The sequence below is a fragment of the Calonectris borealis genome, chromosome 4, assembly GCF_964195595.1.
Source record: "Calonectris borealis chromosome 4, bCalBor7.hap1.2, whole genome shotgun sequence".
Taxonomy (NCBI): domain Eukaryota; kingdom Metazoa; phylum Chordata; class Aves; order Procellariiformes; family Procellariidae; genus Calonectris; species Calonectris borealis.
The window spans coordinates 17,024,254-17,041,925 of NC_134315.1; the positions used below are offsets into that span (position 1 = coordinate 17,024,254).

At 43.5% G+C, this 17,672-nt stretch overlaps 1 protein-coding gene and 1 long non-coding RNA gene across 5 annotated transcripts in view; one reads left to right on the forward strand and one right to left on the reverse strand.

The window, feature by feature from the left end:
- Nucleotides 1–1,619: 1,619 nt before the first annotated feature.
- LOC142081740 (uncharacterized) lies at nucleotides 1,620–2,473 on the reverse strand. The gene is made up of 2 exons (XR_012673463.1): nucleotides 2,398–2,473; nucleotides 1,620–2,067 (listed from the first exon to the last, which is right to left on the reverse strand). It is a non-coding gene; the product is annotated as an uncharacterized LOC142081740 (long non-coding RNA).
- CPEB2 (cytoplasmic polyadenylation element binding protein 2) overlaps nucleotides 1,810–17,672 on the forward strand; it is a 55,832-nt gene continuing 39,969 nt past the window's right edge. For 3 of the 4 annotated variants that reach the window (XM_075148790.1, XM_075148791.1, XM_075148792.1), the window contains exons 1-3: nucleotides 1,810–3,243; nucleotides 6,113–6,391; nucleotides 17,325–17,415. In XM_075148790.1, the coding sequence (XP_075004891.1) occupies nucleotides 1,810–3,243; nucleotides 6,113–6,391; nucleotides 17,325–17,415 (1,804 nt within the window). Of the gene's footprint in view, nucleotides 3,244–6,112; nucleotides 6,392–6,883; nucleotides 6,992–17,324; nucleotides 17,416–17,672 lie in introns of those variants that run through there. The other variant, XM_075148793.1, reaches the window with a different exon arrangement.

Consider the following 17,672-nt stretch of genomic DNA (forward strand, 5'->3'; position numbering starts at 1 on the left):
TTAATTGTCTCGCTGCTGAACTACAGCTTTCCCAGAGCACAACGGGAGGTCACTTATTTTAGTCTTTTCAGTGATATCTACATCTAAAACAGCGTTACATCTATAGTTGCCGAACTATTTATTTGTTCGCATTCAACAGCTGCCAAGAGCTATGCTTCCACTAGATGGAAAGGGTAAAACCCCACCTTTAATATCGTCTGTTCAGGAAATGCCTCCAAAGGCACCACCACGTGCCACGCCTCAGTAGGGGCTTGGTCTGAGCGCTTGTGGGTCTCTGAGCGGTCCAACAGGCGAGTGGCACGGTTCGGTGGCAGGATGTGGGTGGAGAGGAAGGGGCGACTGACCCAGCTTCAAGCGGGAGCCCCGGCACTCCCCACTGCGCCACAGGGCCAGGAGCGCCCAAGCCGGGCAGAGAGACCCTGCCCCTGCGTCCCCACCACAGAGGGAACGGGAGGCCACGGCTCTGGCACCCTGGGCCCCTCCAGTCCCGCGACGGCCGAGCAGCCGTGAGGAGACCACAGCAAGCCCCGCGGGTGGGCGAAGGCAGGGCAGGGCAGGGCAGGGCAGGGCAGGGCGGGGCGGGGCGGGGCGGGGCGGGCCCGGCGCCCCCCAGCAGGGCGCCCGCCACGGGAACACCGCGGGGCGGGGGGGGGGGTCCCTCGGCTGGGCCTCGACACCCGCCCGTCTCGTGCCGCCGCGCCCCGCCCCGCCCGTGGCGCGCGGCCCTGCGTCAATGCAAATGAGCGGCGCGCGAGGCGAGGGGGCGGGGCGCCCCTCCTCCCTGAACGAGTGCCTGACGGGATCGCAGGCAGCGGGAGAAACCACCATCCCAGCCTCCCCCCGCCCTGCCTGCCGACAGAAAAGCCGCTGCACCCGCTGCCCCAAAACGAAATAAAATCATTTTATGTCAGGTGTTTCCCGCTGGAGAGTAGGTACGTCGTCGAAGCCCAGTGAGTGCCTTCGTCACCGGAAAGGCCAGGAGAGCTTCAGGGCGTTACTTACAGGCTGTCACCTCCCCCCCGCTTAAGTGGTAGCGCTCACCCGGCTCGTCGGCGCCGTGCGCGCGGGCGTTGGTCAGCATCAGGGACGGGCAAAGGGGGCGGGGCTCCCGACGTGATGCATTATTCATGAGGGGGCGGCCCCGCCGGCTTATTACCAAGGTCGGCCGGGAGGGCAAGGGGGAGGAGCTGTGACGTACCAATGACGAATGTTCCGGCATTCTTAAGGGCGGTGCAGCCGGCTCTGAGCCGGCAGTGGGGGCGGGGAAGGCGGCTGGGCGTCGGACGGAGCCCGGTTGCGGAAACCGGGGCGCCCGCCGTGCGGGGGTGCCGGCCGGCCTCCCCGCCAGTGCCAAGCCTGGAAACGCCCCGCTTCCCCCTGCGCTGCGGTGTAGCGGCTGGGGGCGGAGGCGGACGGAGGAGTTACGGGGGGGGGGGGGGGCCGGCTGTCCGCGGGTACGTCTGATGACCTAGCGGATTACTGGGGTGCGAGCGCAGGCGGGAAGGGCCGTCCTACCGGGGTCCCGATAGGTTAGAGGGGGAAAAAAAAAAAAGCCCTGTGAAAATAGGATTATTTATTATTAAAAGGCTCGGGTATTTTTAAAACGAGTACAGTGGCGATTGCGGCAAGGAAGAGGGCTTTATTCTAGAAAGTGGCTGTTTTTCGGCTCATGTAGTGGTTTGCGATAGGCGGGTGTTTACCCCCCCCACTCCCCCCGCAGATTATTAATTATCTTTGTCTCTTCAGACTCCCGGGGTGGGGAGCGCACCCCTCCGCTGAGCCGCTGTCAGGGGAGCCCCCCTCCGCTGCATGGGGGATCGCGGCCTCGGGCTCCCGCAGACGGCGGCCCCCGGCCCCAGCCCAGCCTTGGGTGTAGGAGGCGCCGGGTCCTTCCCCTCCCCGGCAGCGGCAGCAGCCGCCTCTCGTTCCTCCTCCTCCTGCCCCTTCTCGCCCGCTGTAACCGGTTCCTCCGGCAGCGGCGGCGTGTCCGGTGGGTCGCCGCCGCCCTCTCTGTTCCCCTCGGCGGCCGCTGCTGCGCATCATCAAAACATGCAGGATGAGCTGCTCCTGGGGGTGACACAGCAACAGCAGCCAGGCAGCGAGAGGCTGGGCAGCAGCCCCGCATCAGGACACCCCCCTCTCGGCCACCCCTCCTCTGACTTTAAACCCAGTCTCAGCCCCCACCAGGATTTAAACAAGCAGCAACCGCAGCAGCAACAGCCGCCGCCTCCTCAGCTGAGCCAGAAGAGGAAAGAGTTTAAGCAGCAGCAGCAGCAGCTCAGCAGCCCAGCCCAGCTCGGCAGCAGCCACCCCCTGAATAACCACCACCCCCCAGACTATCATCACCACCCCCCTCAGCAGCAGCAGCAGCAGTTCAGCCACCCCACTGACAAGTACCAGCAGCAGGAGCACAGGCAACAGCAGCAGCTCCAGCTCCTCAGCGCTCACCCCCCGGAGCCGCCGCGGACGGGGGACTACCCGCGCCACCGGCCCCTCAGCCCCGCCGAGCACAAGGGCGGCGCGGACAGGGGGGGTTCGGAGCGGCTCGCCCCTTCCTGCCCGGGGGGATCGGTGTCCGCGGACCCCAATGTGGGGGTGGCCGCCGCCTCCTGCGTGAATCCGCCTCCGTCTCCTCCTCATCTGCAGGCGAGAGCCAAGCTGCCCCCCATGGAGTCCCCCCCGAACAGCCACTTGCTGGGCAGCCCCGGGAACCTCCTGCCCGGCGGGCTAGGCTCTGGCTTCAGCAGCCTGCAGAGCCCGGAGATCCCCAGCCCCCATCACCAGAGCGGGGGCGGCTCCTCCTCGGCGGCTTCCCCTCCTCCTCCGCCGCTGCCCGGCTTCGGCACCCCCTGGTCGGTGCAGACCTCGTCGCCGCCTCCGCCGCAGACGCAGCAGCCTCCGGTCTCCAGCGGCGGCGGCGGCGGGCAGATCAGCGCGATGCCGCCCCCGAGCCCGGAATCCGAGACCAGCTTCTACCCGGGGATCCCGTCATCGATCAACCCCGCTTTCTTCCAGAGCTTCTCGCCGGTGTCTCCTCACAACCCCTGCGCCGGGCCCTTCAGCAGCCCCTTCTCGGCCGCCGCCCCCCCGCCGCCGCCGCAGATGAATTTACCTCAGCAGCAGCAGCAACAGCAACAGCAGAACCGGAGATCCCCTGTGAGCCCCCAGCTCCAGCACCAACACCAGGCGGCGGCCGCCGCCGCCGCCTTCCTGCAGCAGAGAAACTCCTACAACCACCACCAGGTACCGGGCGGCGGCGGGAGGGCCGGGCAGCCGCGGCGGGGCGGCAGGGAGCCCGGGCGAGCCGGCTCCGGAAGGGAGCCCGGGGCGGAAAGGGGGAGACCGGGGCGAGGGGGAGCCCCAGGGCGGGGAGGGGGACGGGAAGAGGACGCAGGGACGTGGGGGGGGGGCCTCCTTTCGCTAGTCGCGGGGTCCGGGAGCTGCTTCGCTCCCCGCTGCCGGCGCCGGGCGAGGCTGCGCGGCGGTGACAGCCCGGCGAGACCGCGGAGGCAGGGCGGGGCCCGACCCGGCCGCTGCCGCCCCGCCGCGCTCGGCGGGCTGAGGGCCGCCGGTGGCCGGCGGGAGGGCACCTGCACCCCCCGCCCGGTGCGGGGCCAGGCTGGAAGGCGGCCGTAGGGGTCGGGCCGGGAGGCTGTTGGCAGCGGCCCACCCCGCGCCCGGCCGCTGCTCCCCGCCCGTTCCGGGTGGCGGGTGGCAGGTGGCGGGGCGGCCGCCTCGTCCACGTCCCCTGGGCTGTGAGCGGCCCTCCGCGGTGCGCCGTCGGCTGCCCGGGGACGCCGTTTATTTTCGGGATGAGAGGAGGGGATTTCCTCTTATAAAGGAGGGTAAACGCTCCTTTTCGTGTCAAGAAGGAGTTTCACCGTGAAAACATCCCCCTTCCCCCCCGCAGTCGCCCGTAGCGAGCGCGGTGTCCCCGGAACAATGAGCCTGACAGCTCCGGCCGGTGCCGCCTCCTCGGGAAGCCCCTTCCCCAGCCTCAAACCTGCCCTCGCACCCCCCGGCCGTGCTCGGTTGGGTGGGCACAAGTCCCCGCAAGTAGATTCAGATGGGAAAGCTGTCAAGGTTGTCGCCTTTTCAGGGGTTTTGCCTGAAATTGCTTGAATTTGTATCCAAAGACAGCGCTGTTTCGGGTGACCATAGTTCTGCTGCCGGTTTTAATCAAGCAGCATAACGATCCCGTGTTAAAATGGAAGTTTACCTTTCTTCCTGGAACAAAATATTTATTGTAAGAAATCAGAGAAAAGCAGATCCACATTAATATTACCTGCTAGTGCAGTATAGCCACATCTTGCTCCGATCATCTGCTCAGTTATGAAAGGCCGAAGTTATATAGGCCTCATCTTAATTTTTCTTTCATTCTAGTACTAAATCCTGTCAGTTTTAATCGGTAGAGCTGGATTTGTGGAGCATTTCTATCAGAACTGGAATCTCATATTAAGTGTGCCTGTCCAAGAACTGATTGGGTTGCATCATGATTAGGAGCTAGTTGTCCTTAACACCTCTAATAACCCTCTTCAAACAAATTCCAAAGCAATTCTCCAACAGTGAGGTGTACAGGAATTTTCTCTCAGTTACAAGTTGTAGGTAAACTTAAACAGTGCCATGACAGCATAGCTAGCAATATTAGAGACTTGTTAGCATTTGGCATTATCTCTTAAGGTTTGTTTCACAATAGAGTGCCTGCCTCTCCCAAAATTCCAACCGAAGTATTCAAGTTTTACAACATAATTATCTATAATTATATAGAATGGGATGTTATCCTGATTACTTGACCAAAAATGGTTTTAGTGGGTTTTTTGTTTGTTTTCTGGAGGGGGGGTGTGTGTGTGTGTGTGTTATAATTTTATCTTTCTGTCTTCAGAAAGTTCTGTTTTATCTAATACATAACGTATTGACATGCTTTAAATTTTTAAGTTATTAGAATTAGAAGCTGAGGGTTGCTTGCAGCTAAGCTTAGAGATAAAAGTACTGCGTTTTGACTTCTCAGGATAACTGAATTTAGAATATACACACACCCACACGCCCCACCACCATTTCTATGTTTGAGAAAAAGCCTTTCCAAGAACAGTCAGATTTGAGAACGCTAAAGATAAATACTGTTTTTCACTGTCAGTCAGGCTCAGTGGGTCCACCTCTTGGTAGTATGACAACCACTATAGGTCACTTTTTAGCACAAGTTGTGGCTTAGGAATAAAAACTAATCATCCTGTAAGATCTTCCCTCTAAAGACTGCTTACATTTTCATACTGAGGAATATAGTGCGCTTGTTAGATACAGAAATACTTTATACTGCATTTAAATAGGCAAAAAAAAAATCCTCAAAAAACCCCCCAGATTCCACCCTACAGAATTCCACAGATAGTCACGTTCATTACTCCAGAAATGCTTGAGCAGTGGCTTCAGAATAATGCATTTGAATGTGGAAATGTTAAGATAGCTCCTTCAAACAGATTCTCTGTACAGTAATCAGTGCTCTTTTTGCTCTTATATGGTAATACTGAGACAATGATACTCAAAATACTTGGGGGAAAAAATCAATCTGCCATCTGAATTTTAATTTTTAAATTTCTACTCACTGTAGTGAAATACTAGTACTCACTGAGTAGAAATAATTATTATTAGTAGAATAATAATTATCATTATTTTAATAATAATTTAAAAAATGGACCTCTTTGAAATTCTTGTGTTATTTTTGCAGAGATCTCACTATATAATACCATATAATGTATGATAAAATGGTCTCAGGGTTTTTTGTAACATGGTTTTACACCCTGGAATTTTTCTACTGCATAGCTTTAAAGAATGCAACCAATTACTAAAATGATAATCTGAATTGCTTTCACAAGTACCGAGGGTTTTTTTGGGGGGTGCATGGGGGAGTGGGAATTAAAATGCTGTGGTGTTTTCTTCCTTGCCTCAGGAATTAATTTACATGTTGCCAGGAAAGGGTGGTTTGTAGAAATCTCTACGAATTGATTACTTGGTGGTTGGTTGTTTTGGTTTTTGTTGTTTCGGTGTTTTGGTTTTTTTTTTAAAGTGGAAAAACATTTCAAGTATTCTCAAAATAATATAAATGAATCTTTCTTTTTAGCCTCTTCTGAAGCAGTCGCCCTGGAGCAATCAGAGTAGCGGCTGGAGCACAGGAAATATATCCTGGGGAGGAATGCATGGCAGAGACCATCGTAGAACTGGAAACATGGGAATTCCAGGAACTATGAACCAGATCTCTCCTTTGAAGAAGCCCTTTTCTGGTAATGTCATAGCTCCTCCTAAATTTACTCGCTCCACTCCATCACTGACACCAAAATCGTGGATTGAAGATAATGTTTTCCGAACTGACAACAACAGTAATACTCTTCTTCCTTTGCAGGTAAGAGTGGTATGTAACTGGTGCGTTCATAGTCTTGCATAGCATTTTGGCTTCATTCATTTTAAAGGAGAATTAAACAGTGGTAACAGCCCCGATACTTGGTTTGAAAATTGTGTATTTCTATATTATTTTTAATCCTAAATTGCAACTAACTCCAACGTTTTCAGTGTATTCAGCAATATATGATTCTCACAGTTAATTAAGAATATTGACTGTCAAGAAGGATAGAAACTGTAGCCGCTGACGCAGCAGTAGAGCAAAATATGTTTAATCCAGCAAGTATTGTCTGCCTATGGTAACGTTCATATTCTTATAAATCCCTTTAAAACTCAGCGAACTTTTGTTCGCTTGTCCTTGTACATAGGTTTTCTTACTTTTGTAGATGGCTCTGGGTCTTTGTCATGTTTGTCTTTTACTGGTATTCTAGGCTGACATTTGCATGTTAGTGAGATTTTTTTCCTCCACATTCTAGCAACTTTTATGTTATGTTTTGGCTGGAAGCCCTGTGACTTAGAAGTGTTAAACAGGAGGATGTGTCTTAGAACTAAAGATCTGGGTTCACCTCCTGAATTTTGCCAGTGACATCTTATGTGACTTTAGGTAAGTCACTTAACTCCAGCCTCAGTTATCTTTTGGTAAAATGTTATTTTTCCCATTCCTGCCTGTGTTCATTTAGTCATAACATTTCTTGTTAGCGGAGACCTTTATTATTTTGGATCCCAATCTCAGGTGCCATTCTAACAATTTATAGTTTTTGCATGTTTTTTTTGTTACCAAAAAAAAAGCTTGGGCAACTTATTTTAGAAATGATGCATTTTAAAATAGAAAGCAGGTTATTCCATTAATTCTATACATTCTTTAATTTTCGTTACGCCTGTGTCAGCTTCGTTTTTTGTCTCACACTGAGCTACTATATGCCAGCAAAAGTAAAAAAGGCAATATGCAGAGAAAATAATTAGAATGTTTCTTCATCTCCACATAAGGCTATTATAGTTGTTTTTTGTTAGGTTTCACACAGAGTAACCTGGAGTTTCATTTGTTGTAATTGTGACCGTATTTGAGTTTGTACAGCTGGATTTGCATCAATTAGCAAGCTAATCCTTATGTAGCTGTAATAATGGCAAAAGGGTGCTGCCTGGGACCAGATTTCCCGCTAGAGTTCCTATTTTTCTTACCATTTTGCTGGTGGAGTTCCATTTGGCAGAAGAGGCCATGTCCCGACTCTGTCCAGGTGAGCTCTCATACTTGCGGTATTCTTGAGGCTAATGGTGACTTTTGGACTTACCTGAATTCTGCTCCAAGTGTATGCATTGGACCCGAAAACTTAAGAGGATTTGCCTATACTGTGGAGACCTGCTCATTAAGTAGCCTCGTTAGCTGGAATATCATAGTTGAATAATTTTTGTGTGGGTGGAAAGAAGGGAAAAAAGGCGCCATTCTTCATGTATTCAACCTGATCTGTTAAGGAAAACAGATTACAGATAGGTAATGCTTTGCGATGGAGGGCTCCAAGAGTAGCTGAAAGTAAACACTGAAATGTCTCCCAGCGATGTTAGCCTAAGGAACAGGGTTAAAAATATTAATGCTGTCACACGTTGAAACTCCAGTGACGTATACGTTGGAATTCATATGCAGCTAAGCACAAGTTGTGCATATATTTACTCATTTAATATACCTTACAAGTCAGTATGACTATTACTTTGAACTTTCAGAAGCTTCTACAGCAATCATCTAATGCAGATGATCTCATTTTATGTCTAAAAAAAAGTCTTGTGCATTCAAACTATAATCTAAATCATTTCTATCTAGTAGGGTAGAAAAAAAATCCTTGCAATTTAACTTTATAATAAATTACATTAATGTTTCCGTTCGGGGGCTGTTGGTTTTTTTTGAAGAGACAGTGTCAAAGTGAGAAGGTGGGCATGCTAAATTGTTGTTGGTCTTACCTGTGAGCACCAGAGCCACCAACTAAATAGACCTGTTTGTCTGGCTATATTTATGCTATAGATCTATCTATGCTTAAATCTCCCTTACATGTATAAATTGCAGAACACAGTAAAAATAATCCTCTTTGAAGGGTTGCAGTGTTATCTACTGCTATTGTGGAAACACTAGATGTTTCCATAAATTACTTTGCTACACTGAAATCATGTTCTTATTTTTCAGTTATTATACTATTGTTATATGGTTAATTCCTTGTGATGACTGTTACATTTTGCAAGTCATAATGAAAAAGTTAAAAAGAGCTTGGAGCTCGTGCTTCTTTTCATCAGGACTTGTGTTGGCAATTGCGATGCTGTCAAACACCCATCTTGCTAATTTGTACTGTGCTTGCCTCCTTCCATAAAAGGCTGAGGTATTTAGATTGAGGATTCTTAAAGATGCAGTAGCAATTTCAGAAGATACTCAAAAATACCAGTAACTGAATTTTGTGCCATTTGGAAAGCCTTGCACAAAAGCATTTATGTGTATGTAGAAGTTAGCTATTTCTTCCAAGCTTCCACAGAGTGAACACATCTTAGCATGCATGTTGAATACATCCTGCATGAATCACAGTTTTGCAAGATACTTTTTCGCGTGATCACGCATCTTTGTTTTAACTGCAGTAATCATTTTGTATGGCAGGGGACAAAGCACCTCTCCTCCGAACTTTAGCTAGCTCAAGCTTAGCAAATGAAAACAGCTTAGAAAAGCCAGTGTCCTCGCTGACTGACTTTCTGTAGATCATTAATGTTCTGCTACTATTTTTTAAAATGCTATCTATTTTTTGCTAAGTCTGAATGGCATTCAGCAGTGTCAGCTGCTCATCCAGTTTCTGTAAAACATGTACCTGATGCAAACAAGATAAGCCACAGAGGAATTGTATACAAATTCAAAGCTTTTCTCTTCCATGAAACTTACTTATGCTTGGTGTTTGCGTTGATGGATGGTCCCTAGTATAGAACTGGCATCAATTCTGATGAAAGTGCTGTTTCTTGGCATTAAACTAATATACCAGTGACAATGAATGTCATTACTGATAAGTGAATAAGTAATTATGTATATTAGTTAAAGGGATGAAAGCACATTTTCTGTACTTCATAGTAAAAACTGCAACGTATCCCACGTGAAGTTGAATTCACAGCAGCCACATTAGTTACAGCAAAGCTGCTTTTGCTTACAGCAGTTATGAAGGACATCTCTCAGGGGAATTTTCCAAAGTTCAAGAGTTTCTGTTTTGTTTTTAAATAAAAGTAGTTAAGCATCATGGCAACACTAATTTAAATGTGAGCAAATTAAGCCAATAGCAAAACTTTTCTTTAAGAAGCTTTTTCTTCTCCCTCAGGTTTTCAAGATAACACAAACTACATCAATTCAAGTTCTTTCATAGGCAAAATTCAGTCTACAAATTTAAGTTCTGCCACACTACTTGCACCATTATAGGAGCTTCATACAGAAAAGGGATTGTTGCCTTGTACTGGAATCATTAAGGAACAATTAGAAATCTTGTCAGGTATTCACACCATCTAACTTAAGCATTTAATTGAGGAACCTATTTTTTTTTCCTTAAGAGAGAATCTATGCTCCTTATTTAGATAATCTAATTCTCTAGAAGAACATACCTGGCACCACTGACCATATACAGCCCCTGGGATTCCAGTTTAGGCACTTACATTGCATGTCAAGCAGTTAGACAATATGAATAGTCTCTCTCATTCCCTGATCTAAAGTACAAAAAAAATTAATATAAGGTGCTAAAAATATATTTCTATCACCAGATACTAGTTTTTTCCCAAAAAAACATGCTTCAGGCATTTCTGTTGCCAAAATGCAAGCACAGAAATCAGTGGTTTATATATTCATTTTTTTCATTTATATTCCTTGGATGAGGAAAATAAGTAACCATTTCTAAATTATTTTTTTAAATTGCAGTGTCTGCTAGCCGTATTTTGATTGCAAGCTCAATGTTTCTTAATATCTTGCAAATAAGCTTACTAAAACCTATTATAACAGTTTAATAATACACTTCAATGTTATACACTTAAGTGTTTAACTGTTTTCATTCTAGTGAAAACACTGCATTCTATGAATATGAATTTAGTTTCTGTGTCTCTTTTAAGTTAAGGAAATACACTGCACGTCCAGGTGTTTTTTACTTTGATTTGTCCTTCCTGTTTGTTCAAACAAACAGTATGTGCAATGTTCGTGGTCCTAAAAGCTGAGCTTTATTATTCTGCGTTTGAATATAGCGCTCCAGCTGGGGATTTGTATGGTAAGGTACCATCTCTCACAAATGCAGATTTTTCTTTTTCTATTTATTTTTCAAATGTGCTAAAGTTTTCAGAGAAAACAAAACACTTGCAAAGCAAAATGACTTATAAGATTGTACTTCACAACAGGCATTAGTTTTAGATATTTAATTTGAACTGCTGTCATGTTGCTTCTGTCTTACAATCACTTCCATTCAGAGGATTTAAGATTTTCAATATGACAGTTTTAGTACAGTTTAATAAATGTACCTAGCATTTAAATGACTAACCTAGATGATACACATACCAGTCAATACTAGATGAAGAGCAAGTTGCTAAAGTTGGGTTCTTAATACCATATTTAGACTCCTAAATTGGTGGTCTGTTTCTTCAGAAGTGCTGAGTGTTTGGCAGTTCATGTTAAACTTGAAGGCGTTGGGAGTATCTAGCTGCTAAGTTCTCTTAGTCTTCAGACTAGCATAATTGTCCAAACACTGATTTATAGGCCAGGCTTTACAAGTTTATTTTTACTAAGGCAATACCGGCAACAGAACAGTGTCTTCAGGATTTTTAATGAAGTAGATTGATTACCTGGAGCTGATCAAATAACATAAAAAAACAGGTATTTGTGACTGAGGACCATACTGGCAATATATCTAACTGGAGAAAAGGGTCTACTGCCATACTTTTAACTTAAGGATCAAGACCTTTGAGTAAATAGTATTGGGAGCCACACAGATAAACGATTCAAAGGAATCAATTAGCGGAAAGTTTGTGGGCTTACCATACAAATGTTTTTATGAACTAAGAATTCTCTCCACTGTTAAAATTTGTTTCTGTTATAGAGCTCATTCTATTAATGCAAGTCAAAATCAGAGTTAGGAAAATTCAACAAAATATTTAGCAGCCGTGATAGTATAACAATGAAGTATACGCTAAGTAGCGTACCTCACCTCATTCTGTTTGCCAAAGCACGGTTGTTCTCTAAAGTTAAAATGAATACATTCTCACCTGAGATCTATCCAAAATTACATTTACCGTATGGTCTGATGTATTTGCATTTAAGTACTTAAGACTGTATAGATATATATGCCCCATCCCTGGAAACATTCAAGGTCAGGTTGGATGGGGCTGGGAGCAACCTGATCTAGTTGAAGATCTTCCTGCCCACGGCAGTGGGGTTGGACTAGATGACCTTTAAAGGTCCCTTCCAACCCAAAGTATTCTATGATTCTATTTCTAGATTCAGGCGGGGTGGGGGTGAAGAGGGTAAAAAAGACCCAAAAACCCAAAAAGAACCCAAAACTTGAATAACAACTTCCCCTTCAAGTGTCTAATTGTTCCTTTAGTTATTTTGTTGAAGCTATTCATAAACAAATCATCTAGACTTGCCTCATAAGTCAATCTTGCCAAGCCTTTAATCATCTCCATAATGTGTCTGGTTTGTTTCCAGTTTATGAATGTATATTGTTGAGCTGAAGTACTCCAGTGTGGATACAGTACATGCTGTTGGGATTTTTTTGTTTGTTTTTAAATGCTTATGTAGTTGGGAAGTAGGTGTATCTCCCACAGGACCTGTTCTTGGTGCATTTTAGGCTCGATTTAGCTAGCTTACATAGCTGATGGTGTCGTTTTAACTTTAAAACACTTTTGTTGTCACGTTGACCATTCACAGATGTCTACCAGATATTATAGTTCATCTTTACCACTAATGACACCATGGAAAGTAACCAAACAATTTCATGTGTCTACTTTAAGCCTTCCTCCTGGCTTTTTTAAAGAGCTAAAATTGTAGTTAACTCATAGATTTTCATATTAAGTTTCTCGTTTACTCTAGTTATGGTTTCAACAAGGGGCTTATGATTATAGTATGTCTTCACTAAAATGAGAATGACTTGAAGTTTAGATGTTAGAAAGGTGATATTTTAGAATACATAATGTACTTAATTGTTAGGTTATTACTGCTAACATTAATACTGAATACTATACTCAAATACTTCTTTAAGTCTGTGAATACTTTATTATTAAATCAGCTGTCACTTTCTAGTTTTAGAACACATTTATATTCAGGTCAGTTTTAAGGTGAAAAAATGGAACTTGTTAACATTTTAGTTTGGGAAGTGATTTTAAAAAAAGTTTCTTTAATTGGGCTTTTAAAAAATTCAGTTAATTCAGCAAGGTCAAAGCTACAGAGTCTTTTTTGCAGCCAGCTAAGACCATACTCAGAACAGACTAGCAGCTTTATGACTTTTAAGTTGTTTCCAGCCCCCATCAGATGGTGCTACATTGCTTTAGAATATGAAGGGACATGTAAATGAGCATATTGTAAAGATACTTGCGTTTACTGAATTTAATACCTATGTTAGAAGTCTAATTTTTTACTTCAAGTAGTCCTACAGATCAATAGTTTAAAGCATGTGTCCAAAATTCAAGGTTGTTTAACTTCTTAACTATCAACATCTATTTTTAGTGTTTGTGGTTAAAGATTAGCAAAATTGTATTCACTGTTTAATAGTTTCTGTCCTTGTATTTGCTTTATGCGTAAATGACAATATATAAGCTTTGAGGTGTGACTGCACTGATTTTCTGCAAATGCTCAAACAGGATAATCTTTGCATAAATTACATGGATATATTTAGAAGTCCTAAATAGACTCTGCCGAGAAAAATGATTTGTCTAACAATTTAGTGCTCTTCAGAGAAAGCTGCCCTCCTCCCATTCATTCCAGATTTAGACGTATAGGGGGAGGACGACTTCTGAAATGCGCAATTTGTAGATGTATTTAGCATGACATTGTCAGAAAGTCCTTCTAGCACTAACTGTATTCTGTGGGTAGGATACTTCAAGCTTCTCCTATATTGTGTAAATTTGTAAAAATTCAGACATAATTATTTTCTGTAAACTTTCTTACATAGTATTAACTTGTAAGTTGAAGTGACAATTTGTCACTAAGCCATATACCTCTGAATCTGTAGGCAGTTAAACCAAAACCATGTTTTCAATTCTGCTGTGTATGAATGCAGATGTGATTCTGGTAGTGGAAAGGTAGGTCAAGCAGGATTCGAATGTTTATACAGTTAAAAAGAAATAAAAAGCTAGTGTGAGAATTCATAGTGCTTGGGAGAAGTTAACTATTGGCTCTGGGGAAAAAACTAGCATTATGTTGTGACATTCCACTGAGATTCGGACCTTCTGACACAGCAAGAGTTCACTTGCTTCTTAGCCCAGAACTGATGAGCCACAGAGGTGGGGGAAGTGCAAAATATTTTACAGGAATTCAGCCTTGACAAAAGGGGCTTTTGGAGTCAGGATGATACAAAACTTGTATTTACATGCATGCTTATGTATCAATGCTTTTGTACTACTGATTGTCTTTAGTTTCATTATTTCAACATGGTTGATAAGCAGTTATATCTTCTAAAACAACCCGGGACTACTTTTAAAACAACATGGAAATAGTCCCAAGAATTAGAACTATTTCCATGTTGTTTTAAAAGTAGTCCCGGGTTGTTTTAGAAGATAACTGCTTATCAACCATGTTGAAATAATGAAATTAAAGATAGTCTCAAGAATTAGGACTATTTCCACGTGCATGGAAAACTGTCTAAAACAATCAAGTTCAGTGGTAGTACTTTTTGTGCTTGTCCCAAAGATCGAGGAAAATCACAGTGGAAGTTTTCTGATGGAGTAGAGCATGCTGTAGTAGAACCGTCCTCTTTCAAAGCGTTGTGGATTTTTTTTCTACAGCAGAACTTTATAGAAAATCTTTGCTGATGTGACCTACATTATTGAAATACTTTAAAGTTCTGCTTTGAAATGAAAACTTCATATTTGCATAGTTGATAAGTGTACTCTTTAAAGATATGATGTACATATTTGGGGAGCACAAAGCAGTGTTTTAGCATTATAAAGCCTAGTTGCACAAAGGTTTAAAATGAACCTTGTACCCAAAGAATGATTTACTCCTTTTGAGATAGTTAAATTTCAGATAATGTTGCTTTATAGTATGTAATTCATCAGTCTGAATTGGAATAGAAATTAAAAGTTTGAAGCACTGAGTACCTAGACAGTACGTAACCTCACAAATGGATAGTGTGATGTGGGTAGTAAGATAGCAGAATACAATTCCCGTATTTAAGTCCTGCTTTACTTTAGTGTATTCACAACATTTTTATATTGTACACTGCATGACTATTGCATGCTTCCACTGCTAGAAATGAAGTATTATAATTCAAAGAAACAAACCTCTTTTTTAATTTTTTTATAAACATGTACTTTCTAAGGTGTAAAGAGGATGGGAAAAGTTTATTTCTTCTGCTTCTAGCAGCGCAAGACTTTTTACTTTGGATACACAAAACTTGCAAAACAGAATGATGCAAGGGTGACGTTACAACCATTGCACCGCGTCAGCCAGCGGAGCAGTTTACAAATGAATTGCAAACGCATGTTATGTTTTACTTTTCCATTTATCTGTAAGATCCAAATGGGCCAGTACTAGCAATTAACCATGATGGAGCCCTTTCTTACAGGCTTCTGCTCTCCAGAGCAAAGTTAAGTCTACAGTAATGACCATTTGCCAAATAGTCATGTGTTATCTCAACATATATGTATATAGCAATGATCAAAAAATAAATAAGAAAATCTTACTTAGTGAACCTGTAGCAAAGATAAAGCGTCACACATACAGTTCAGTCCAGTTTTTACCAATACTACTTCTTTTCCACTATCAGCTACAGACGTAGCCAAGCATGTTTTCTGTTTACTCAGCATTGGTTTTTGCAAGAGCACTTACTACCTACCAAGTACTGACTTCAGCTGAATTTAAGACTTCATTAAAAATCCTGATGAGATGCCTTCTGAATGGTAGGGGACAGTAGGAAACAGATCCAGCTTTGTCACTGCTCACACCTTCTATAGAAGGCAAGTTTGCTATGGTAAGCAGGTTCTTTTCATTGTGCTATTGAGAAGCAAACCTGCAAGAGCATGGAAGCAGATTAGTCACTTCAGTTTCATTCTGCTGCTTCTCAGGACAGCTAAAGAATGAAGGCCAACCAGTCCCAAAATAAAGCTGCTGTGAACTAAAATAATACTGGGGACTTGTTGGCACTCAAACTGGGTTGAAGATCACCTCGCAAAGTGTCAGCAGCATTTGGTCTGGGACATGGCAGGAGACAAGAGAAACCTACTTTTTTAATTTATCATTAAAATTATCTAAAGGCTTAAAAAAAAAAAAAAAAAAGGATCTGATCAAATGAACATAGCAGATTGCTTGCCCAACAGGAAGCCATTACTCTTTATAGTTGTTTGAGGGAGAGGGAGCCAAAAAAAAGGCTTCTCCCTCTTCATCCCAGTGTTGTGTCAAGTTGACTAAACTTTCTAAGAAAGATGAAAGTAAAATCTTAGTTTCATCATGGCTTGTTTTGCAAAGCTGTTGATAAGTCATAGTTTCTGACTCATAGAAAACCTCTATTTCAAAGCTTGCTTTTTCACTCCCCAAACATGAAGAATACCTGCTTGCTGAGGGACGTAGCTTGAAATTAGTCTATGTTCTGCTGAACTGTCATGGAAAGTCACAGTGAGCGTGGGTTAGAGACCTCCTGCCCACTTAGATATGTGCTAGGTGGATGGCTGCATCTTTAGTGAATTTTAATGGTCATGAGATGTGTGTTTCTACTCCGCTGAATTACTATAGTGCAACCAGAGAGTAGACAATAAAAGTAAAATTAAGGCATGATTACAGGATTCCTTCAAGTGCAATACAGTCCAGCCAGAAGCCTTGCAAGTAGAAGATATTAAGGTTTTAGGCAAACTATTTTCAGTCTCCGAAGATATCCCAGAAAGACCAAAGCAGTTAGAAGTCGTCTTCTTTTGCATCTTTGTAACTTGGGTGTATTAGAAAACATGTGAGAAAATGTCTTAGTTGAGCATAAAATCAGTGAAAACATTTATGATTTATTACAATAACTTATTATCTTCAGTGAAAATATTTGTAAGGCATTATGGTATTTCTTATTAATCTTCATGTGCCAAAAAATTGTTCTCTGTAAAGCTGATAATCTATTAGTAAGCTTTGTGACCTTTTTTTTTCATAGTTTAGCTTTAATTTTCCAGCCTTTAACCATTTAGTGCTGACCGTTTGTAACTCAAGTCTTTGTGTGCAAAGGGTCTCAGATTAATTACCCAGAAGCCAGGAAGTGCAGTCTCAGCAGGGGGGCTGAGGGCCCATGCGAGGTACTTAGCTAAGCACCAAGAAAATGCCTTCTTTCATGTGAGGTGACTGTCCTTCTTGTCCTGTAGTTCCCCACCTTGCTCACTATTTAACTTCTGCATGAAATGAAATTGAACTCTTACAGACATTAGTCTCCTTCATTAAACAGCCTAATGCTTAACTCTGCTGTGGATCACTGGAACTGATTCAAGCAGTTCTTCTGAAGGAAACAGGCAATCACAGGCTATCAAAGGACGTACACAGAAGAGTTCTTCATAGTGCATCTCTAGGTTGATATTTAGATGCTATTAAACTTACTATTAAAAATCAGGACTTACTGTTAATAAATTCAGGTATCTTAAGCTTTTGTATCACTGTCCATCTCCAGAGTGTCTGAGTGTACAGCCTTTAGAAGGCACCTTTGTCTTCCTATCAAGTTTCCTGTTAAAAAGTACAGAATTTGTATTCCAATACTAAGGATTTTATTCTCTTTTAGGATCGAAATAGAATGTATGACAGTCTGAATATGCACTCTTTGGAAAACTCCCTTATTGACATTATGAGAGCAGAGCATGATCCACTTAAAGGTATGTTATTATGCTAAATAAAGAAAAAAGGGTCATCCATTCTGCATATTTGAATTAATACTGATTGCTAATTTAGATTCTAGGGTCATATTAAAATAGCAAATTAATTATTTTCTCAACTGACATGAAAGGTCAATCTCAAGCTGTATTTTATTGAAAACATTGGTTTACAGTTGTTTAAAACTTAACTTAAGCTTTAGTGGCATCATAGGTTTTTCTCCCTCTCCCCTCCATCCTTCCCTCCTTTCCCCCAAGAA